The sequence below is a fragment of the Sinohyriopsis cumingii genome, chromosome 12 (assembly GCF_028554795.1).
Source record: "Sinohyriopsis cumingii isolate HCF-2022 chromosome 12, ASM2855479v2, whole genome shotgun sequence".
Taxonomy (NCBI): Eukaryota; Metazoa; Mollusca; class Bivalvia; order Unionida; family Unionidae; genus Sinohyriopsis; species Sinohyriopsis cumingii.
In genome coordinates this window covers 28,402,551-28,427,266 of record NC_142972.1, presented here as the reverse complement: position 1 = coordinate 28,427,266, position 24,716 = coordinate 28,402,551, and the positions used below count along the sequence as shown (strand labels likewise).

The 24,716-nt window shown below is 35.8% G+C and overlaps 1 protein-coding gene across 1 annotated transcript; it reads left to right on the top strand.

Moving 5' to 3' along the window:
* Positions 1 to 1,135: 1,135 nt before the first annotated feature.
* LOC149786156 (cornifelin-like) lies at positions 1,136 to 20,786 on the top strand. The gene is made up of 4 exons (XM_089976508.1): positions 1,136 to 1,188; positions 12,474 to 12,631; positions 14,526 to 14,665; positions 17,468 to 20,786. The coding sequence occupies exons 2-4, from the start codon at positions 12,487 to 12,489 to the stop codon at positions 17,558 to 17,560; spliced, it is 378 nt and encodes a 125-aa protein (XP_089832634.1). The 5' UTR covers positions 1,136 to 1,188; positions 12,474 to 12,486; the 3' UTR covers positions 17,561 to 20,786.
* Positions 20,787 to 24,716: the final 3,930 nt, after the last annotated feature.

The window sequence follows — 24,716 nt, the reverse complement described above, 5'->3', positions numbered from 1 at the left end:
AGCATTTGATGATCTTAGCTCAGTTCGGTGGGAGATATAATCTGGAGAAAGGTCGTTTAAAGGCTTATATGTCATGATTCCTTTAAAATAAATAATACGTTGTTGTACAAGTAGCCATTATATACGTAAAACCTATAAACAAAACATTCGAGGGAGTCATAATTATTCGGGAGACCCTTTTTCATAGTTTTTCAGTTCTAGATCCGTGTTGTTTCAAAATTACAACATTCTGAATATTATTACTCTAGTCTTAAGTCTATGCACTGAAAATACAATGCTAAGGTAGATGCAGGCCTAATCACCATCTTATGAAGTTAAATCATTTACCTTTTGATGAAATAACTTGTTAATCTCATTACTTTATAATTTAGTAGTGTTTTATTTTTGATACCACTTCTCCACATTCCTAGTTTAGGTCTTTGTGTTTACATTATCAATTTTCATTTTGCGGTTGGACTGTTTTAAACTACTGTAACATACTTAAGTATCGTCAGTCGAAGTCCCAATTACAATATTTTTGTATATGTCACCAGACTGAATAACTAATGGTTTGCACTTCTTTCCGAGAGAAGAAATCCACTCAGATAAATTTTAAATTTGTATATTGCCTCTCTGTAACATTAGTTGATCAAGTTTGATTAGTTATTGCATTTATGCGACCCATTTAGGCTACTGTGACAGACATGATGTCCATTTCTGAACGTCACAAACAACATCACAAGAATTTTTTAAACAAATACATCAATAATTCTTAGAGAAAAAAGCAGGATTCATTTATCTAAAGACTGCACTTGTTAACAGATTTTACCATGGAGTAGCAACATAAAAGTCATTTTGCATGTAAAGATTGGCATTATAATTCAGACAGTAAGAATCTTGCAGATCTTCTTGGACTCTTTAGGCACTTGGACAAGGCATGCTTATGTTTGGCTGAGTGTATTATAGCCACATTGAAAACATTATTCTTAATGTTCGTGAATATTTTGTCTACACTACTTTGGCAATCGAAAAAAATGTCATATCTATAGCAGGTGGCGTAGGATATATAATGTCAATACTACTGTTGCTAATGACGATAACATAATGCAATGTGTTTATCGTACGGTCTGACCTCCAGAACATTTGTCAGCTAGACATTCTTTCTTGAGGTGTTTGCGGGGTCTGTTGCATAGCTGTTGTGTTTCTAAGGTAAGACGATATAAATATTCAAAATACTTTAATTTCAATTATAATTATCGATTTCTCTTAACAAAGAGGAAAAAGTGGAAGGTAAGTAAACAATACTAACATAAATTGTTCGTATTTGTGGTTAATGTCTTAAAGAATAGCATCCGATACCTTTTCTCTATGTATGTGATTGACAAATAAGGGAGGTATAGTAAGCATGGCTTCTAGTGCTTGTTTTAAAGGACAAGTTGAGCCAATGTCCTTCACACTCGCTTGGTTAACGCATAAAATAGGTTTCCAAATGTATTAGCCGTTACATTAAAAACATCATCAACAAATTTATTTCCTAATTAATAACTTTTGTTTTCAATTAAATTTCTTGAACATTGGTTGAAAAGTCTGAAAGCAAATGCATTAATTTTTCTTATTCTTCAAAAATTAAAAAACGTCACAATATGTATCATAATTCAGGCCTGACAATTGTCAGACTATATCCAAATCATTTCAGCCAATTTCAAATGTTAAGTGTAGAAGAAAATCGATCGGCCATTGTCTGCATTTGAGAGTAAATTAATGAAATCGGAAATAGAGGTAAAGAGATGATTGTAGAAAGATTACATATATACATATCCATATTACTTAATCATGCCTCGTTAAATAAACAGAAGGTGGGCATCATCAGTACTAATACGGGATACTTGGGGGACAATGCGAATTTCCATAGAAAAGAATAAACCATGTATAGGGACAATGGGAAATTTAATATGGGCGACATCATGGGGATTATAGCGGCAAGAGTTTATAGGGACATAAGCTTTTTATAGGCACAAAATATTTATGGGGACAAAAAAGTCCACACCAACAAAATGATATTTATACAACACAAAGACAATTTTGTTTTTGGCGGGGGGAGACAAGAGTAGAAGAGTATATCTTTTCGATTCATGCGAGTGGCCCTAAAAAGGGCCCTTAAATCTCTTCTTAACTTTCCTTCAGTTCTTCCACCATGTTCTCAGATTTTGGATGAAATTCACATTTTTCTTACCATCCAGTCTGGGTGCACAATCCTTCTAAACTTGTTATGTACCTTCATCCAATTAGTATTCAATCTCTTAAAGTCTGTCTTTCCTCTCAATTTATTTTTCCTTCTTCTCCTTCTTCCAGGTAGCCTATATCTTTGCAACTTCCTCATTCTTGACTCTCCTCACTAAAACCTCAGCTTTCTTTACAACGTGGATCCTGCTTTTTGCCTCCATCCTCTTCCCTCTGCAGCTGGCGCTCTAATTTGGCTTGTCCAACGTTTCAGCCCTGAATGTATGTTGACATAATTACTTATCTTGCAATATAGTCGTTGGCGCCCATAAGGCATGCGTGACCAGTTAATGTCAACAAAGTGGACTGTTTAATTTATTGTGTGCGAGGGAATTAGAGCCACAACCGCAAACGCATTTTGCATACAAAGTATACTGTTTAATTTTGACCGATTATGGGGTAATTAAGCCTCACGACACATGAGATGAGTGGAAATTGAACCGACACACGCTCATCATAATTCTGTATCCAAAACTGCAAAGTAAGACGTTGGGTATGATTGGTTACTACCATTGTGACGTCATCCCGGTCCTGTAATTGCACGCTCTTCAAGGTACCTGATTTATAGACGAGTGAGAATTGGCACACACACTCGTCTTTGTATTTCCAAGCCGGGAATAGAAGAGAGGGACTCAGAGCTTCTCGTTCTTTGGTGGGCCTACTCTAAATAGTATTTCAGTGATTTGTTCTTAATAGCATTTCAGAAAAGATTGTCCATAGTATCCCAAGAAAATGTGAGCTATCACCGTGGCACAACGACGGCAGTCTCCCTATTGTTAAACGTCCTCTTGGATCCATGTGTCGTCAATAGGATCTAAGACCCATTGGGCGAGATCGGAGAGAGTGCTAGGTCCATGAAAGATTTTTTTTAACGTTCTCCTGGAATTTAGTCTCAGTAGGGTCAATAAAAAACAGTTTGGTCATTTGGTGCACTTCTCGCATGCATGATGAGCCATGCAGAAATTAGGAATGTGAATACCTGTCTCTTGCATACATTGATGAAATTCCATTTTTTGTTTCCATCCTCCTGTTTCGATTTGTATCTATGAATGCAGCAATCATTTTCAAACTCCATTTGGTGACAAAAAATAATATAGTTTCTTCCCTCGACGAAATTGCGCTCTGAGGTGGCTGGCGCGTATGAGATCTCTACAAGAAGAGCACAAAATCGCAGGAACTGGCAAGCACCCTTCAGCTGTGAACCTTGTGTCATGAGATGTTAGTTGACAAAAGTTCCCTGACAAGTGGAGCAATTAATTCGTTCTCCATCGTGAAGACAGGGTTTAGAAGCTAAACACCCCCGATATTTCTCTTCGCAATAAATGTGTTTCTCCTGTCTGTTAAAACTCAAGGTCTCATTTCTTACAATATTATTTATATACGAGGAATCCGGTGATACTGGTAATTCAATCGAAATGTTCTTCGTGATGATAGACGTGAATATATTTTTTGTCTGGAATATCGAGTCCTCGAAACACCAAAGGTCCGCGCGCCACATGTCGTTCATTTCCAACGTGTACCGTACAGTTATGACGTCTTGCAAAATTTTAGGAATACCGCATGTCTTGCCTTTGGATAGCCTGACTACTGTAACAGGTGTTCTGCTTCTGTTTGTTATTTTGTTTGTTTGTTTTGCTTTGTTTGGCTCAGTTCGATCCACGACGATGGTTGGGGCTGAACATGTATGGTCTTGGTCGTTGTTAATTTAGACCATGCTGCATTTGGTACTGCGAAGTTCGTCCACAAAAAACAGTTACCTGTGACCGCCCCGTGTCGGACCGGATACATGAGTCAAATAAAGTGTCGTTTTGCCATCGGTGATGTGAAATTGGTTGTTGGATTGCTGAACGTGTTCAATCTTCTTAATGGATTTGGAAGGTATCAATTTTGTTGGACTGCTCAAATCGATAGAGACGGGTATTTCAAACTGTCGTGATAAATGGAGATTCAAACGATTGTCTTCTTTGACTTGACACAATCGTTTCAGTGTGGTTATCAAGGATTCCCGGAAATTCTAGTGAGGAAACCTTCTGATATCTCGAGTTGCACTTCGGACTCGAAATCTTTAAACCGTGTAAGTATAAGCTGAGGTTATAACTTTTCTGTCGGAGCGTTCTCCCGTCTCTCGAAATGAGTTAAAACTTTTAAATGCTACTGGCTGGCTTTCGCTGGTGGTAACCTCTCTTTGTCTGGAAGCAGACGCGGAAGGCGTTGATTCAGGTTCACTTATATAGTCTTCGAAATCGGTATCATAGACTTAAGCAAAGACTTCAGCTCATGTGCGAGATGAGATGTCAGGTTGTGGCCTCTTATTTTATTGTTCTTCCTCACTAAAATCTTTCGATCGTTTCTACTTGATTTTAAAGTTGTATTTGACTAGATTTTACACGCAGAGTACCCCTATATATAGGGGTAATGTCAGAGTATTCATTCAGCTCTCAAGCAGTCAACATAAAAGAGTAAACAAAACTTACCCTTCTGGTCAGAGATTTGGTACATGAGATCGCTGGTGTGATCAAAAGTTTGGAGTCATTCAAAAGTTTACTTCTGAAAAGACGAAGGACTACTATTCCTCACGAGATAAAAGTCAACAGACTTAATGTATCTGTCAAGAGAAAAGATACTGGGCTACATATTGTCAACAACGTCAAAGCAAAACAGGGGTAAAGAGAGACAAAGATCGAGATACCTGTTATCAGTGTTAGGATAAAGGACATTCGTCTTAAGAGAATCGTAAGACAAATGTGAACCAATCCAAGTAAAAACAGGAGGGAAAGAAGAGGTCTTTCGAAAAGGAAGAAGAACCCATACCTGTTCAGAAAGGCAAGAATCCCAGACTGCGAAAAGAAAGTGAAGACAAGGACGAACATGTGCCAATGAAGAAATACAAATGGAAAAAAGAGAGTGAAAGAAGAAGAAAATGGAATTTTGGTGTTGTGTTTTGAAATTACATTGTGATATTCAAACAAAAAATGTACCAGAAAGAAAAAAGTATGTGCCTCTTGCTTTCCAGTTTTATAATAAGGACCTTCACGCACGCACTCATACACGTACTTCATTCAAACATCATGGGAAAACGGATTTAAGTTTTACTTGATTTCGCAATCTTTGAGTAGTATCTCTGTTCTATAGAGGTGAGTGGCCCTAAAAAGGATCGTTAGGTATTTGTTTTTTAACAAACTCATGAACTGGACACAATAAGATTTAACTTTCTTATATCCTTTCTACGGCAATGTACTACATCTTCATGGGCTACTGTGGATGATTTTATAGTGATCTCTGCCGCTGATCGCCTCTCAGGGGTAGTCAACGTAGAGGGAGTGGTGACTGGGTTGGAATGTTCGGTCCGAGAAGGTCTTTTTTTCTTAGGTCGAGTTAAATAAATCTGATACATTTGACTCAGATACCTTAACTGTGACAAACTGCTTAGGAGCACCGTCAGCGTTTGACTTTCACCGTCGTTCTTCTCTCCTTTCCTTTTTCTCTTCTCTTCCTCTTCCTCTCGTTTTCATATTCCCTCTTGTTGCTGTTGCTGTTGAATGCCAAAGGCTTGTTCTGCTTTTCCGCTTTTGTAAACATTTATCAAATTCTTCTTTTTGTCTCTGTCTAAAATTGTCTGCCCAAGTTCAGGGACAAGAAGGCGCTGAAGGTTCTGGTACCCATACAAATTCTTGCGAAGAGAAAAGAAAATTGACTCGATCCCAATTAAAATCATTCTTTTCTGGAAGTATAACCGTGGTTGTTTTGGTAGCTGTCATACCATCACTCCTCGGCATCAGAATATATGATCTTCTTAGTTTCCGCCATGCTCAAACTATCTCGCATCGATTCACTGAGAACAGACGCTAGCGCTCCAATATAGTGCATGTGAGGTCACACGTAGCTCTCTTCTGATTGGAAGAGAGACTCCTCGCTCTGACTGAATTTTGTAACGCGCTTTTGGATTGGTGAATCGTGTAATTTCCATTCGAGTCGATCTTAGACTATAAATACCACTGGCTCGCCTCATGAATTCATCTGTTATCATGATAAGACGTAGACAAAAGCTGAGTCGTCTACCCTAATTTCGGGGATACTGTTCAGTCCGAAGAACTCCATGTGTGTGAAATCATCATGGGCTATCACGACGATAACAGATAAGGCTATTTGGAATAGAATGATTTATGTAGAGAGGCAATGCTGTCTGAGGAGAGTCTTGATGTACGGTCCCGCTGTCAACCGGAGTGTAAGGAAGAGAAGACCAGTGCGATGCTCGGTATGTTAACGGTCCTTAGTTAACACGCCCCAACGGCAATTTACCTATCCCTCGAAAAGATATATGGTAGGTTATTAAGATATATTGGGTTCAATGGGATCGTGGTATTCCATTTTTCTGCATAGAATCGCCTTTTGTGTACTTATCTTACATATGTTATGAAAATGATTTTTATCATAACCTTCTTCTCACTTCTTGATATGAGAAGGAAATACTTAATACTTAAGAAATGTCTTTGCCCATGGTTAGAGAGAGAAAGAAGGAAAGAGTTCAGGCTCTTTTAAAAAGAGGTATCACTTATAACTGTGTAGATACGTCTACATCTTGGGAAATAGCTGAACGAGAGGTAGAGACGGGTTCACTGTAAAGAAGACAGAACCTTGTGATTCTCGATGAATGAACTCAACTTTACTTAAATAATTAATATACATGTATATTACATTCTGGAGATACATCTACAAAAACTTTATAGAATATAATACTGATAACTAAATATCAACTAAACTCATGATGACCAAATAGTATAAAATTCAACAGTTGCGATTAATGCAGCAATCATTTTGAAGAAATATATTTTACTAAATTAAATAGAATACTAATTTGGAATAGGATACTAAAACATTATTCTTTGTTCCTTAAAGAATATTTTATTTCCAAATTAAATGTTACTAAACATGAAGCTGACAGCGAATTCGTTCTTGACAACAATAAATGCCACAAACACGAATGAAAATAAATTCTTTAAATAATTGAACATCCCATACTTTATTATATAAAATAGAAAAGAACTCACACAAATGTTGCGAAATAATCGAGTCTAGACTGAACTTTTACCCTGAAAATCTCAGACATTAAAAAGTCCATATACCTGAAAGAAGTATACGAACACAGATGATGCTTACCTATAAAGCAGACAGAACCTTCTGATCCTATATGAATGAACTGATTTTGCGCAAACTTGTTCTCAATTTATATGCAATTTTGGACGTATCGACAAGCCCAAGTATGGACATTCGTCTAAGTACTTTTATGTTCATTCATTTCGAATCAGAATGAGACTCCCGTCTTCCTTACTGATATTTTCCGTGTCTGTATACGTCATCAGACAGCCATTTTGATTCATCAGCTTATTTGTTTTAAGAAACACTTGAATCTTCGAGCATACTCAGCAAAAAGGAATTACAACAGTGTCTAAAAATTGCTGAATTTTAGATACAAGGAAAATGTATTTTATAGTACAAGAGGTTTAGTAATTTATCGTAAAGCACAATCTTTATTAAAATGGTAGACAATTGTATTACAGAAGAAAATAAAATTAATTTCAATATAATTTAGTGAAAGATTACTTTCAATATAAGTTAACGAAAACTTACGTTTAATACAATCTGGAGAAAGATTCAATCCTATAATTTTACTGAAAAAAATCTGTTCTAATAATACCCTTCGGGCCATTTGAGCCGAGTCGTCGAGGCTCGATAGAGAAAAAAATTAAATTCATGAAAGAACGTAAAAGATGAAAGATCAAAAATGCAATGAGAATAGCATTGTTAAGACAGTCGATAAAATTCAAAAATACAATGATAATAACATTGTTAAGACAGTCGATAAAATTCAAAAATACAATGAGAAAAACACTGCTAGAAAATTAGTAAAATTCAAAAAATCCAATGATAAGAACATTGCAAGATATTCAGTAAAAATTAAAAAATACAATGATCAAAAAGGTTTTAAGATATTCAATAAACTTCTACGTAATCTACTTCTACAACTAGTCATGTCCAATAATTATAGCAATGTTATTAGCATGCAGTTATTGTTTTCCTTATTGTTCTTGTTATCTGTTAGTTTACTCTATTTTTGTTATTAATTTTTATTTTGTATAACATCAGCAGAACATATTTATGGGTGACTACGGTTATTATTTTGCTTCAGCGAAGTGTGGTGACAAGAATTCTTATCTTTTGGATAGTAGTAGTAAGCCGATATTGAGCTTATCTTCCTATTGCACACATAATATTAACAAAGAAATACCAGCAACATTGAAGTAAAAATGTTTGCAAGGAGAATAGCGCCAGAATTTGGTATTAAACAAGAGTAAGGAAAAGTGAAAGTTTTAGTGTTGTGTTAGTCCTACCCTAGTAGCCATGACGTCTGTTCAGTAGCAACCAAATCTTGACCCGCGCGTGTATGAAATAGAAACCGCATTTAAACTAACCCAAGAGCAACAGGTGAAAATATCATTATAATCGTAAAACTGGTTCGGTGTGGTTTAGTGGAACCGTGAAATGGGCGTGTATTACTGAAGTTACCTGTGCCGTTTGAAAGAGAATGTATCGCCGTTATCGTTTCACAAAATCTGACTCGGAAGTTGGCCGTATGTTGGCCAATAGCTGCTCTTATCTTATGAGAGGCATGCAACACACAGAAGACTCGGTGTCGAGCAATTGCTCCGACACTTTGACTATTTTATCATTTCAGCATACATATATAATAAACAACACGACAACATCGATTGATGTTGCCAAACCAGGGAAGGAAGCACCTCTTCTGACTGATTTGAAGGCATTAGAGCGTTATGGCGTTAGCGCCGAAACACAGTACCATAAGGTACACATTCATATGACTCATATGAAAACGTGAGAGAAAAACCTCATTGAAATTATCAAACCCCACTGGGCTGACAAAACAAACAGCATCTGCTTCAATATGTTTGAGACGGCTAGGTGGAAATTACAATTGTATCTAAGATAGGTAAATACGTTAAGACTTTGGTACATGTGTTAGTAGCGAAGCATATATACGGTGGTTTCAAATTTCAGTAAGAACCATTTTGATGTAATGCTCAATCTATGTAATGCAAGTTAAAGTCAGTAGGTTCATTCACACTATCTGTAGTAGAAACCTTAGCATCTGTGATGAATGTTACTGCAGTAGATGTAGAAAAAGTTATTGTTACTACATAAGACATTAAATGCAGCATAGATTAGATCAGTTACTTGGAAATATTTTGAAATTGACGTACTAACTTTGTATTTTGTAATTCAAGCAACAAAATATGATATAGCAAAAACACACCCTTCCTATGAAACGAATTGTATATTAAATGAATAGTAAACAATACACGTATTGTCTCTAATATAGAAAGAGTTCAAATTGTAAAAGTTAAAGACGCTATCACTAGAAAGGTAACTGTCGATACGATGATAAAGTGTTTCGCTGGTTTGACTACCCACTGTTTCAACAGCCATTAGGGTTAATGATACATGGTCATGTGATCCAGCACTTAAATATACGCACCTGTCATCTAAATCTGCTTAGTCGCCTTCTGATTCATTGAGAGGCCATATCAACTCATTAACCCCTGGCGTCTCGTTTAAGCGTCAGGAGGTAGTACCCTACTTCCGAGTTCTGTAGCGTCAAGATCATTTAAGATACACTAAAGTGGATGGTATTACAGAAAAGCAGACAGATCTAGCTCTACCATGGTACCAAATAATACAGAGGGAAAACATATTTTTTGACACCCGATTTTTTTACACCCAAAATTCGCTCGTGGTCGGAATCCGATCTTGTGTCCGGACTTCAGACGTTTTTGGCCGCAGATCTTAGGTAGACTGGTCTGAACAACACACAGACCTTTGCAAAAAGTGGGATAAGTTGGGGAACAAAATGGGGCCAGAACAAGGTCCAATGAATACAAAAAAAATCCAACTTGTACCCTTCTGCACAACAACGTTTCTAACACAACTAGGCCGAAGGCTAACCTAACATATCTTGCAAGTCGATTTATTTGGATGTATTCAGAAGTAGCCCCAAAATGTGTTTCCTACTCGCATTTCAGGCGAAAATGACAAAACTCTCCAGGGGTTAATCAGTTAATGGGTGAATTTTTCTGACGTCACCAAGTTTGAATATTCCTTGCATATTTATTCATTTGTGCATCACCACTGCAAATAAATTAAAAAATTAGCAATTCATTGACAATTTGTAAGAAATTTTCAAAACTCTTGTTAATGAACAGATCTTGCTCACATTGAAGACACAAAGTCGCATTGCTGAGATTCAAATTTTGTGATTTTAGAACATCTATAGATATATGAAATTTCTTAAACATCATGAACAGATGCAATATATCTCATTGTTTGAACAAGGATTAAACATTTCATGTTAGCTATGTACTGGATGAGAAGAGAAAAAGAACCAATTATTAGGGTTATTAAAGCTTGTTTAACGTTGCTTGTATAGGGTCTAAAAGACAAAGTAGCGTCTATCCTGTATCATGCATGCTTGTAATCAAGTAGTAGTCCTGTGGTAAAAAGAAACATTTCAAAGAGGTAAGACCAAGATGTGGCTTCGTGATAACCTCAACAAAAAGCATATGTATGTATGCTGTATGTTGTCCCATATTCTGTCTGTATGTTGTCCCACATCATGTCTTTTATGTTGTCCCACATCCTGTCTGTATGTTGTCGCATATTCTGTCTATATGTTGTCCCACATCCTTTCTGTATGTTGTCCCACATCCTGTCTGTATGTTGCCCCACACCCTCTCTTTTATGTTGTCCCACATCCTCTCTGTATGCTGCCCCACATCCTGTCCGTCTGTAGTCCCACATCCTGTCTTTTATGTTGTCCCACATCCTCTCTTTATGTTGTACCACATCCTCTCTGTATGTTGCCCCACATCCTGTCCGTCTGTTGTCCCACATCCTGTCTGTATGTTGTCCCGCATCGTCTCTGTATGTTGGCCCACTCCCTCTCAGTATGTTGTTCCACATCCTCTATGTATGTTGTACCACATCCTCTCTGTATCTTGTCCCACGTCCTTTTTGTAGGTTGTCCCATATCCTCTCTGTATCTTGCCCCACATTCTCTCTGTATGCCGTCCCACATCCTGTCTATATGTTGTGCTATATCCTCTCTGTATGTTGTCTCAGATCCTGTCTGTATGTTGTTCCACATCCTCTATATATGTTGTCCCACATCCTCTCTGTATGTTGTCCAACATCATTTCTGTATGTTGTCCTACGTCCTGTCTGTATGTTGTTTCACATCCTGTCTGTATGTTGTTTCACATCCTGTCTTTATATTAAACCACAACCTAAGAAGCAAATTTCCAAAACAAACATCGAAAAGCTTGCAGTTAATTACAAACCACTCTCAACTATTCAGTATTTGTATAAAGCATTTGCTTTCAAAAGTAAGTTAAGATGGATGGAGTTTCAGAGAATCTCTTGTTCAAGCCACCAAAATATCCCCCCATCTTGAAAGGAAGGTATACCTTGCCGCGTCATATTTTCATGAAATTTTAGTAGATAGATGAAATCGAAATATTTTATAAGAGTGCAAGGCCTATAAGTTTTCTAGTCGATACACATATGAGGTAAGTAGCAAAATTTTCATCGACCATTTCTTTGAAGAAAACAAATTCACCAAAAAATGAAACCTAATCTAATCACTTTGAGGCATGAATTGTAAAGATATATTTTCTCACCAGGTAGAAAGATTCCCTAAACATATTAGAATTCAAACCTTTCTCTTTTTATTACTGTTAGTAGGACGATTCCCGTACCTAAACAGATAAGAATTCAATCCTTTCAATTTTATCACTGTACGGTTTTGAAGTTTCTTATTTGGTAATAAAATTACTACAATGAACACGTATTGACAGCGTATTTTGTTCATAGTTTTGTCTTGACATAAATTAAGTAGCTGATGAAAGAGTGCATTGCCAAATATCCAACAGAGAATAACGCATCCAAAACACTGATAGAGCACGTCATTTAGAATGTTTAGGTCTCTGTTGTACATACAGTATATTTTGATGTAGAAAAATGTATTTTAATCGGATCATACTCATAAGGGGAATTACATCAAATTATTTATATTATTATGGTGTACAACCATCACTCTTTAAAATGGGAAGAACTATGATATAAATCAGAGCTAACACTTGCAGAGGGCACCCAAAGATGAATCAAATTAGCAACCAGATCAACACAACGGTGATCATCAATCAACCCGTTGCACAGGGTCCAAAGTTACTAGTTGGGAGCAGAAATGGAACTAGGGACTGGACGACCGGACTCTGTGGTTGCTGTTCGGATTGCGGCTCGAGTGAGTTCCTTAATGATGTAGTATTCTGAATATGTTTGAGGCTGTTATGGTGTTTATGGTGATTTTACTGTTGCGGATAAGTTTTCTCCACACTAAGAAAATGTTTAAAATTTTTGTCAGAAATTGCATCAAATAAATCTAATTCTATGTAGCACCACGCCAGTCGTAATTTCAAGTCTTCCGATACGTGTTTTGTTTTCCTAAATCAATTAGGCGCTGGTTTTCATTGATTTAATCAGTAATCACCTTACATTCCCTAGTATTTTTGAATATTTCCAATCTCGTCATTGGAGGTATTATTAAACAATATCTTTTAGGGTATGCAAGTAGTATTTTAAATGCTCACATCCATCCTCAGATTTGGCTGGATTTATTTACTCAGGCTTCCTTTCATCGGTGTATTTTTCGGACAGGACCGCCGGTTCAAAGACCTTGACCGGCACATACTGTTATGTGTATTTAATTTGTATTGTTTGTTGACTTTCTTCAATGTTTATATATTATGCATATCTGTATTTTGTATTTGACCTTTGTCCAAATTCAAGTTATTGGTATACCTTACCAGTGACATTTATTTTGTAAACAATATATTATATAGCTAATATTTATTTATGAGTATAGAATAAATATTCAGATCATTATCAAGGGAAGTATATATGTTTCCTTCTATCTCACTGTATGATATTTTGACAATTCCTTCGAATGTTTTAGGAAGGAAACTAACCTACATCCTGACTCTATTATTGTGTCTTAACCTTTTATATAATGCTGTTTACTTGAAAAATTACTCATTCTTTCCTTAACATCGGAAGCAGAATCAGTCTTATTGCTGTGTTCAGTTTTCAATTTGGCCCAGATTTTTTATTGAGATTATTATTCACTGGAATTAAAAGTGCTCAATAATATTTTTGTTCTAAAACATTAATTTGGAATTATAGTGAATTCAGACATGGACATTTTGGATTATATTATTGTGATACGTTAAAAGACCATAGAGTCTTAACAATACTCTGAGCAGACAGACATCGGTCATATGATATCGCAATTATCATTTTATCAAATTATGTTTGATTTATATATCCATTAAACTGTCAATTAAACACATTAGTGAAGTAAAATTGAAATATCACTATGTCTGTATTACACATTGTTTCGTTCTCAGACAATCAATAGAGGTGTCGTCCACTAATCTTGTCACAGCACAGGTAGTTGAAGGCTATATTGATGACAGTTAGCTGATTTAATGGGCATATAGAAGTGCAGTTTAATCTTTTCACTTATCGAATCTCATTATAGATTATTGATATTCTAAATTTGTAGGCTTATATATGCCTAGAATAGACAGTAATAAGTATCAGTTCTAGTTGACGATACCTTTAGAGGGGTCAAAAAATGTATAATGGAAAATTATTACAAAGAGCACATTCCTGTATGTCTTTGAAGTCCGCAAAAATGTCCTCTGTGTGTGTGTGTGTGTGTGTGTGTGTGTGTGTGTGGCGACAGATATAGATGGAGATCAGTCCTTCAGTCGATTGATCAGTAACATGACACATCAGAAGAGACAAAGGCACTGACAAAGTAAAGCTAACTGCATAGCTGATTTGACTTTTGATCTCTGATTTATTTAGCTTTTATTCATTTTTATTACCGTCTTATTTATCACACTAGGATATAACGGTATGGAGCAATTGCCATAAGTTCTCATACCTTTAGCAAATACAACACACACAATTTTGATTTGCACCTTGGTATTTAAGAGTGGTGTCATATTTTCTATGTCTCTTTCCACTGCATGTGACTGTAATATTTTTTAATTTTAGGTAATTTTTTATATGGGCTCAGAAAAGCTGTATAGTGCTAAATTACGGATGGGTACACTATACTATAATTTCAGTGGTGAAGACCTGCTTTTGCATGGAATGGACGATACTTGAGCTGTCCAGTCGCCTGGGGGACTGTATGTGCATGCCTTATTTTATCCCTGGTGCACTTGCTACAATGAGAACCCGGACTCGGACCCTAGGGGACATTCGTGTGAGTATCTAGTGAATAAAGCATGCATTAGATGAACAGGGCACATTTGGACATCCGATGTGTATCAGTCGGAAATTAATAAAATACAATTTGAATAAAAACGAAGGCTGCTAAAGAGATTTTCTAATTTATTTCCACGCATTTAAAATCACACTCTGTTAAATTGATGTTGTTCCATTCTGCTCGATTTTACATGTCTTCTTGCTAAACCATGTGATAGTAATACGGTGATTATACAATATTAATGAGAACAAGGCTTGCGTGTTCTTTTCCAGTTCTTTTAGTCAGACGGCGATATTTAACAAACAATGATCAAATATTTCACTTTTATCTTTTCGCTTTTCCGAGATTTTAAAAAGGACATTTTGCTAGTATGTTCTTTAGCTGCATATGGCATTCTAAATTTGAGATATGGAATGAATCAAGCTCAGCAGGCCGAAGTACCATGGACCAGGAAGAAATTCGCAGAGGTGAGGATGTGAAGTCAGCAATAGCATTCCTAATGGGTCCCAGCAATGTGGAGAAGATGACATCTGCCAGAAAACTTACACGGACAGACTTTTGGCAATAGGAACCATTGCGAATCGAGTTCCTTCTTTGGTCCGTGTACGGTCTTCTCCCATAGCCTTTAAATCTGTACAGATGAAACCTGATAGATGGTCCCACGTACCCGTTGTGTTGTGCCAGAAAAGAGCTACACTCCAGCATATTATACCCTCACGTCAGATTGCTTTCGCACAAGAGCGAAACAGATAGAGATAAGGCAAGGTATTGAGAGAGATGGCAGATTTGTTGAGAGAAAACAGCAAAAAGTCATGAACTAGAGAGAGGCCAGGATCCCGGTTCATGGAATCAGTTAAAGACGGGATATATGAAACCTGTAACATGAAGAAGTGCTGGATTATTACATGATGGAAAGCACGGACGATGAGAGCGAACTGGGGCTAAAACTCATATTCCAGCCAGTTATGCAGACATCACTTCGTCCAGACATCACTTCGTCCAGACATCACTTCGTCCAGATATCGTCATATCATCTCATACTGCAAAATGGATTATCTTGGTAGAAATGATCGCTCCATGGGAAGAATAACGGAAGAGGCATATGAAACGAAGACGGATAAATACCAGTCATAAGTAGAGAGCTGTACAGCAAAATGGAAAAATTGCCTCTTCTAGGTGAAAGTAGGATGCGGAAAGATACATGCATGGTCGACCTAAAGGATGCTCAGTGCACTAGGAATAAGAAGAAGAGATCCCGAAACATCGGTGCAGCCACTGAGCAAGGCAGCTGAAAGTGCATCGAGTTGAATTTGACTGTGAAGTGAAGAAATGAACTGGCAGCCAATACGTATGGGTAATATCTTGTCATCACTGTCTGGTGAGCCGAGATTAGGGGAGGACACCAGGGAACATAGCGGCTGATGACCAATTTTAACTATATATCTATCATCCTGTTTCGTTCTTATGTTTTGGTTCCATAATATCGAAATAATTTCGCGGTTTATTAAAAAATGACTGCTAGATTCTTTACATTAGCATATACACTTACACAGGCTGTTACTATTAGCTTTTCACTCTCTTGATTAAAATATAGATTCATGGAACAATAAAGAATCACGAGAACTTTATTTGTCAAATATCTTCAGGGGCTTTTGTGTTCAAATATCACAACATAATTATGTTACGACTATATGGTCAAACGCTAAGGAACAGAAAGAAGCAAAACCAACAAGTTTTATAATGTTTAACAATTAATTTAAATTTCAAAGTTATTAAAAACCCACCTTAAGAGGAACTGACAGTATTATAAATTGAATCCAACGTAATCCTAAAAGATTTTATTCAAGTCTAAAAGAATCGAATGTTCAGAATGAATTGCAGGTTCTTGAATATTCTGGTCTGCCAAACGTACTGATGCATCAAAATGGAATTGTCCAGAACTCCTCTGAACACTTCACAATATCCCCAGAATAATATTTAAGTCCAATGAACAGTGATTAATTCCAATGAATAACAAAAACAATTATTTTTTCTCAACTGATATCTAAACACAACATTAAATACGTCTGATGACTGACGCTACATTAAGAACATAAGAAATAAAAATGATCAAATTGTTCAGCACCACACGTTTATTATACAAGCATAAGGAGTGAAAACGCATTTTATTGCTCGCTACATGGCACACTGCAAATATCCAACATCCTAAAAAAACACAACCTAACCTACCCCATCAAATGATAAATAATTTAATTCTTATACGAATCCACCTGACCCCATCAACCAATGAGAAATTGCCCCAAATTTGTGAATAGGTTTAATTACTATTATTATTATCGGTCATAAGCACTTACGTCGGCAACTATTTACAGATCCTACACAATCGACACTCTTAATATCTTAAAATAGAATCTCATATCAATGTACAAAAGTTAGCTATATAATATCTTGATTATAGATGATCATTACAATTTACAGTCATGAGGAAAAATGCACATAATATATATGCAGTCATGTACCAAGAGTTACAAAAAGATATACATACCAATTAGTTGTACACATGGTGAAAGTGCGACTTACATTCTTATTTCAAATCGTTTTTTTTTCCTTTCATACAACCAACATTGTCTTGCAATGCTGAGGATAATGTCAGTTTATAAACAGGTATACATTTGCATTTTTGAAATGTGCAGACAAGTTGATCATTCGGTGTTCAACCTGTCATTCGAGGCACGATATAAGTAATCGAGTGGCAGAAAGCCCATAACTTCATATTTCATACGTTTAACTTTCTTACAGGGCTCCATCTGCCAAGACTGGTGTGCTGTGTATTACTGCACGCCATGTGCAGTTTGCCAGATGGACCGAGAGCTAACAGCAATGGGACTCTAGCCAATAAGAGAATCCTTCAAGGCCAATCTGAATCTATTGTGTGTTTCTTACAGTGCTCCTAAATGTGACAAATATGCAGCAATTATCTACTATTAGAACAAAACTTTGCTTTTCGTGTTTCTGTTAGTTTGTATTGCAAAAGATGATCGACTTTATTGATCGTCACATAATACAATTTATTGCTTCCCTTGCTCAAATAGTATATTTAACAGAGTGAAACAGTAGTGTTAAAGATATATAAACTCCGCCATAGATTCGTTTGGCCGGAAGTTAGTTTTCTATGAGTATTAGACAACTCAGCATTCTAGAGAAATAAGATTGTTATCTAAATGTGTGTAATTATTATTCTTATTGGAAGGTTGTAATACAAGTAGTATGCCTCATATATATTCATACTAAATTTTGTGTTTTTATAATGTGTCTTTCTAATTGATTTGGTATTGATTCTTTCACTAAATGGATTTTATGAGAGTATCCATTCTTATTAGACTGCAAAAACAGGAATTTCCAAGCTTATCTACTTTCAAGATTAAAGTACTTACCGTTTCTTCAGTGCATGCAACAAAACCATGTACACACTGTGTTCTTAGTAAAACAGTTTTATCCTAAATGCCGAATGCAGACTTAATATTCACAATAGGACCTGAAATCGTGTCTTTATATGGGGCTTGAAAAGTCAGTATTACCTATAGTGTTTTAATTTGTCTTTAAGGTTAATTACACACTCACTAAATGAATCAAAATGCATATATGAAAGTCATTTAGTGCTTCATGTGAGAATTAGCTAGATGCCAACTTTTTAAAGATGTTTGGTATATTAAAATTAGATAAATGTGACCTACTTTAATGATCGTTTAGCAGAACACCTTCTGACTGACGTCCTCAATGAATTGCAAAGACAGAAAATGCATGTACATGCTACTGTAGTGAATGTAAAGTACATGCTACTATTGTAAATATAAAGTACATGCTACTGTAGCAAATATAAAGTACATGCTACTATTGTAAATGTAAAGTACATGCTGCTGTAGTAAATGTAAAGTACATGCTGCTGTAGTAAATGTAAAGTACATGCTACTGTAGTAAATGTAAAGTACATGCTACTGTAGTAAATGTAAAGTACATGCTACTGTAGTAAATGTAAAGTACATGCTGCTGTAGTAAATGTAAAGTACATGCTGCTGTAGTAAATGTAAAGTACATGCTACTGTAGTAAATGTAAAGTACATGCTACTGTAGTAAATGTAAAGTACATGCTACTGTAGTAAATGTAAAGTACATGCTGCTGTAGTAAATGTAAAGTACATGCTGCTGTAGTAAATGTAAAGTACATGCTACTATTGTAAATGTAAAGTACATGCTACTGTAGTAAACGTAAAGTACATGCTACTGTAATAAATGTAAAGTACATGCTACTATTGTAAATGTAAAGTACATGTTACTGTAGTAAATGTAAAGTACATGCTAATGTAGTAAATGTAAAGTACATGCTACTATTGTAAATGTAAAGTACATGCTACTGTAGTAAATGTAAAGTACATGCTTCTGTAGTAAATGTAAAGTACATGCTACTGTAGTAAATGTAAAGTACATGCTACTATTGTAAATGTAAAGTACATGCTACTGTATTAAATGTGAAGTCATGCTACTGTAGTAAATGTAAAGTACATGCTAATGTAGTAAATGTAAAGTACATGCTACTGTAGTAAATGTAAAGTACATGCTACTATTGTAAATGTAAAGTACATGCTACTGTAGTAAATGTAAAGTACATGCTGCTGTAGTAAATGTAAAGTACATGCTACTGTAGTAAATGTAAAGTACATGCTACTATTGTAAATGTAAAGTACGAGCTACTATTGAAAATGTGAAGTAATTCTGACCATTCCTCTTTTAACCATATGCCTTTCTGACATAGTTATAAGCAAGGAGGATGACACAATTAAAAACAAGGAGGATGACATAATTATAAGTAAATAGGATGACATAATTATAAGTAAGGAGGATGACATAATTATAAGCAAAGGAGGATGACATAATTATAAGTAAGGAGGATGACATAATTATAAGTAAGAAGGATGACATAATTATAAGTAAGAAGGATGACATAATTATAAGTAATGAGGATGACATAATTATAAGTAAGAAGGATGACATAATTATAAGTAAGGAGGATAACATAATTATAAGTAATGAGGATGACATAATTATAAGTAAGGAGGATGACATAATTATAGGCAAGGAGGATGACAATTATAAGCAAATAGGATGACATAATTATGAGCAAAGGAGGATGACATAATTATAAGCAAGGAGGATGACATAATAATAAGCAAGGAGGATGACATACTTATAAGCAAGGACGATGACAAATCTGCATTAAACAATGTCCAGGAAATAAACCTGACTGAAAGTGTTATGCATACTCTACAGCTTAAAAAATACATTCTACATGCTATTCTATTCTTGTATTTAACATGTAGCTCTCATGGTATTACTACATAAATGGAACAGTACAACATGACACAATCTTACGACACAATCACTTGGAGGAACATGCTTACTGTTTTATTGCGTACTTTAGAATTGTGTCGCTGCCTATTTAAAAGTAATACATTTCACGCTTTATCATACCATTTATAAAAGGTGTGGTCTGTTTTAGGACAACTGTCTACAAATTGAAAATCATAAGGTCCATGATCATGCTATGGATTTTACAAGCAAGCCTATTCCTGAATACAATAAGTAAAACATGTATGTAGAAAGACCATGTAGCATAAACACATTAAGTTATTCCTATTGCATTGTTTCCACAAGTCTCTCTCTCTTTCTCTCTCTCTCTCTCTCTCTCTCTTGGGGGGGTATGCATACAATTAATTATGCTGAGTGAAACAACGATTAGTTGGTTCAATTGCTGTATCTTTAATAATTAGATGTAGTTATGTTGTCACATTGTTTGTTCTTTACAATTTATGTTGCCAGGATATGAGTGTATCATGAGTCCAAAGATGCTTATATCATAATCCCCAGTATGGGCATGCGAGGCAACCAATCTGCCATGTGTGTGCTACCTAAACGTAAGTTACAAATATGTGCCACCCAGTATGGGCTCCACATGTGTTACAGTGAAACTTCAGTTCCACATATGTGACACGTTCCAAATGATAATGACATTTGTACAGTGACCAATTACTTCTCGAAATTGCAAATAAACGCTATTTTCTTAGTCGCTGTTACATATGATTATTTTTAGTTCTTTTGCCCATACCTTTCCTCTCTAACACTTTTAAGGCCGTTGAAAAGTATGGGATGAAACTGATTATGTCTACATCATCAAGAAACAAAAAGAGGTTCCATTTTCAAGGTTAAAGTTACATTTCAGTATTTTTAGTTTTCTTTGAAGCTTTCATTCCCGCGTAAGTCCTTAATTGGGTGGGGAGTATAGGACACAGGTTGGCAGACTTAAAATTCTCACTTTATGACAGTGTGTTGGGTACCACGCTTGTTTTGGTCCCCTCAAGGTCAAAGTCACCTTCAATATCTGAGGTCTCCATCAGCAGCAGAGAGGGTGAACAGACCACTTGCTGAAAAGTCCATTTATGAACATTAAACCTCATATGAAAAAAACATATAAAATAAGGTCAATAACGTCAAACCAAAGCCTCTAACTTTCTGAGATTTTCTCTAATAGGGTTACTTTATCTTTGTCGTTTGTGTTTTTCATAATTTGTGTTTACCTATCCGGACACTTATTTGTGGTCGCACCCTCTCAGTTGATGTATTGTGTGAATAATGAAATCATTATTTTATCAGTCTCTCAACCAAAGATATTATCAAGACCTATACGATATCGCGATCGAGGATCATGTAAATTTATTGTTCAAAATCAGTGTTGAGTAGATTGTGCTTTTGAAAAGATGATTTTTAACTTAATCATGTCCATATCTCCTGAACACCAAATCTGATGAATGTTTCGCAGAGTATGTGTATCGACTTCATTAAACAACTAAAATATTACAGATATCTCTGATAACTTTAGATATGTGTGTATATCGCTGAGTAACATAAACCACGTCTGTGTTTTTAAGTCTGCCTCGAGGAAATATTCTAGCTGGATTTGATTGTCTGTCCAGCACTACATCATCGTATACCACGAAATTATTAATAAATCCATCGAGGTCATCTACAAATGGGGCTTCATCAATATCGGTGACAACATCAATAATATCAGTACCAGCTTCGTCCAACAATCTTGCATTTCCATTAAAATCTTTAAGTACATCGTAACATCTCTGATCTTCAACTGAGGGAGACACTAAATATAACTGATCCCATTTGAGCAATCTCATTATCAGATTAAGTAATAATTGCGTCTTACCAGACCTATGATAATTGCTCTGATCGGATTTGGTAGCGCTGGATGATGCTTGACTGGCTCTTGATTTTGTGTCGCTGAGAAGTCAATGACATCCATCTTATAAAAATATAATAAATAATAAGGATTGAAATTGTGTTAGATGTAGAGCATACACCCCAAAAAGTGAATTACAAAAATAATAACCAAAAATAAACAGCGTGCACTTACAGGCAAATGTGTGAAATGTTGTACAAATACATATAAATTTATTTTGTCTCGAATGAAGATAGGTGGTGATATCGCTACTTCATTCGGAAAATTACTAGGAACTCCATGGGCTAAATACCCAGGTGCAAAACGTCTTCCAGGATATAATTATTGTGGTCCTGGAACTCGACTTGATATCTGACTTCACGTGCGAGATCAACCAAGACCTGGAGAGTATCCAATAAATGCAATTGATCAAGCAAGTCACGTTCATCATGTAGCTTATAAAAATCCAGATTTGCAACAACGACATATTACAGATGTGAAGTTGATTCATTCATTAAATTCCATTAAAAAAAATATTTCAGAGAAGCATTAGCTAATTGGTTGGTGAGATCTGCGATGAAAGGTAAACTAGTATTAGTGGTCGGTAATTAATCAACCGAAATTAAAATAATGGAACCGATTTATTATAACCCAAGAGGGTACTGGAGGGGTAGAGCAGCGATTAGTAAACTCGCTGATGCAGCAAATGTTGCACGTTCTGTTGCTACAAATTGGTTAGCACGATAGGCAATATAGCAAATGTACCTACCACCACCTAAAACATTCCGCATGCATATTTTGATGTCAGTACCCCTAATGAATTCATCAAGCTGATATTTTATTTTTACCACACGATGCTATTAAAATTGGTAGACGTCAGTTAACATACAAATACGCGTTGACTGTCGTTGACGTTGCAAGTAGATTTAAAGAAGCAGAGCCGTTATCAACTAAAGCAGCAACCAATGTTTCTTCTGTTTTTGAACGAATTTATCAAGGAGGACCTTTGCGATGCCCACAGTTACTACAAGTTGATCCTGGCAAGGGATTTCTTGGTGTATTATCATCTCTGATGGAAAAAATAACGTCAAAATTAGACGCGGGCATAATGCAATTCATCGTGACCAGGCAACTGCTGAAAGATTTAATCGAACACTTGCTGAGCGGTTATTTGGATATCAATATGCAAAGGAAATAATTCGGAAAGATATCAGATCTTGCGAATGGGTTACAAGATTACCAAGTATGATAGTTGCATTAAATAATGAAATTACTAGTACGATTTATATGAAACCCTTTAATGCGATTAAAAAAAAGCACATACCAATACAACGACATGACTTATCAAAACAACCAGTACTAGGTAATGTTACTGTAAGATATTTATATGAACCCGGTGAACATGAAAGTTGGAAAAAAAACGAGCGACTGATCCTATTTGGAGTATTACGACATAACATTTCTAGCGTGGTACGATCTACTAGTAGACCTGCAATCTACAGATTAGATTCAACTGATCCTCAACGTGGAACAATTACAAGTAATTCCTGAAGACACACAATTATCACCGCATTTTGTAAACTAGCACCTCGACGCCGATTACATTCAAGACAGGTCAGCATCACTTTTTCGCGTGTATGACCAAAATTACTATTAATTCTATCTACGGTAAATTGTCTTGGATTATTATTTGAATACTGCCACAACAGTACTGTGTTACAGCTCGCACAGTGATTATTTTGCTGTTGTTTCAATGTCATGATAAATTCAGCATCGAGATTAAAGTCGCGTTTTTTCTTTTGTCACACTGTTTATAACTAACTTTTTTCATACTATATCATTATCAATAACAACGCTATTACCAGCAGTTTTTGTGAAGTTTATGACAATTCTCCGCAGCTGAGATATTCTTCTGACTTGAGATATTGCGAGATAAACTAAGTTTGACCATTGGATGCGATCATAGACGATCCAAACATTTGTATCAGAGATAGTTAATCCTTGTGATGAATGAATTGTCTTTGCGTATCCTAGTGTCCATTGAGTTTTGTCCATAGTTAACGCGCTGTCAACAACACGGACAGGAACTAAAAAAATATCATTTAATACAAGATTTTGTTTTTCTGACGATCCTGGTATGTCAACGTCGATATTCTCTCGTCGCGTATCTGATGGTCGATTACACAATGGTACGGGTAAATTTGAAAATAATTTCTTTATATAACATAAATAATTGTTGTTGAAGTGTATCACGAACTATCGTTCTCTTTACCACTATCAAATCATTTGGTCTCCATACATTCCAAACTTTGTTAACAGCAGTTTCTGAAATTATTTCGCGCCTTATTTCACGTTGAATTTTATTCGGTTGTAGCCTGATTGATTTCTTAAACTCTCTTTATTTTGGAGCAAGTGTTCTATGATCCTCAGTTATTTCTTCATAATAATCTATAAAATTCTTCAGCCATTTATGTGGAGCAATCCAACAAGAGGCGATGGTTTACCATGATCGTCACACATTATTACATCAGTATTTTTTGTAAATAACCAATCAAGAAATATTTTTAACGTTTCTAATGAAACAGTGCATATTTCATCCCAAACAATAATCCTTGCAATATATTTCTTGCCCATTTGTTCATGCGTCCATTTATCTCCCTTCAATCGAAAGAATTTATGATAAGTGCATGATTGAATATGTCTTTGTTTCATTTCTCTTGCCAGTCTGTGTGTAAATGTTTATACAACTATGTCAATATTCCGAAA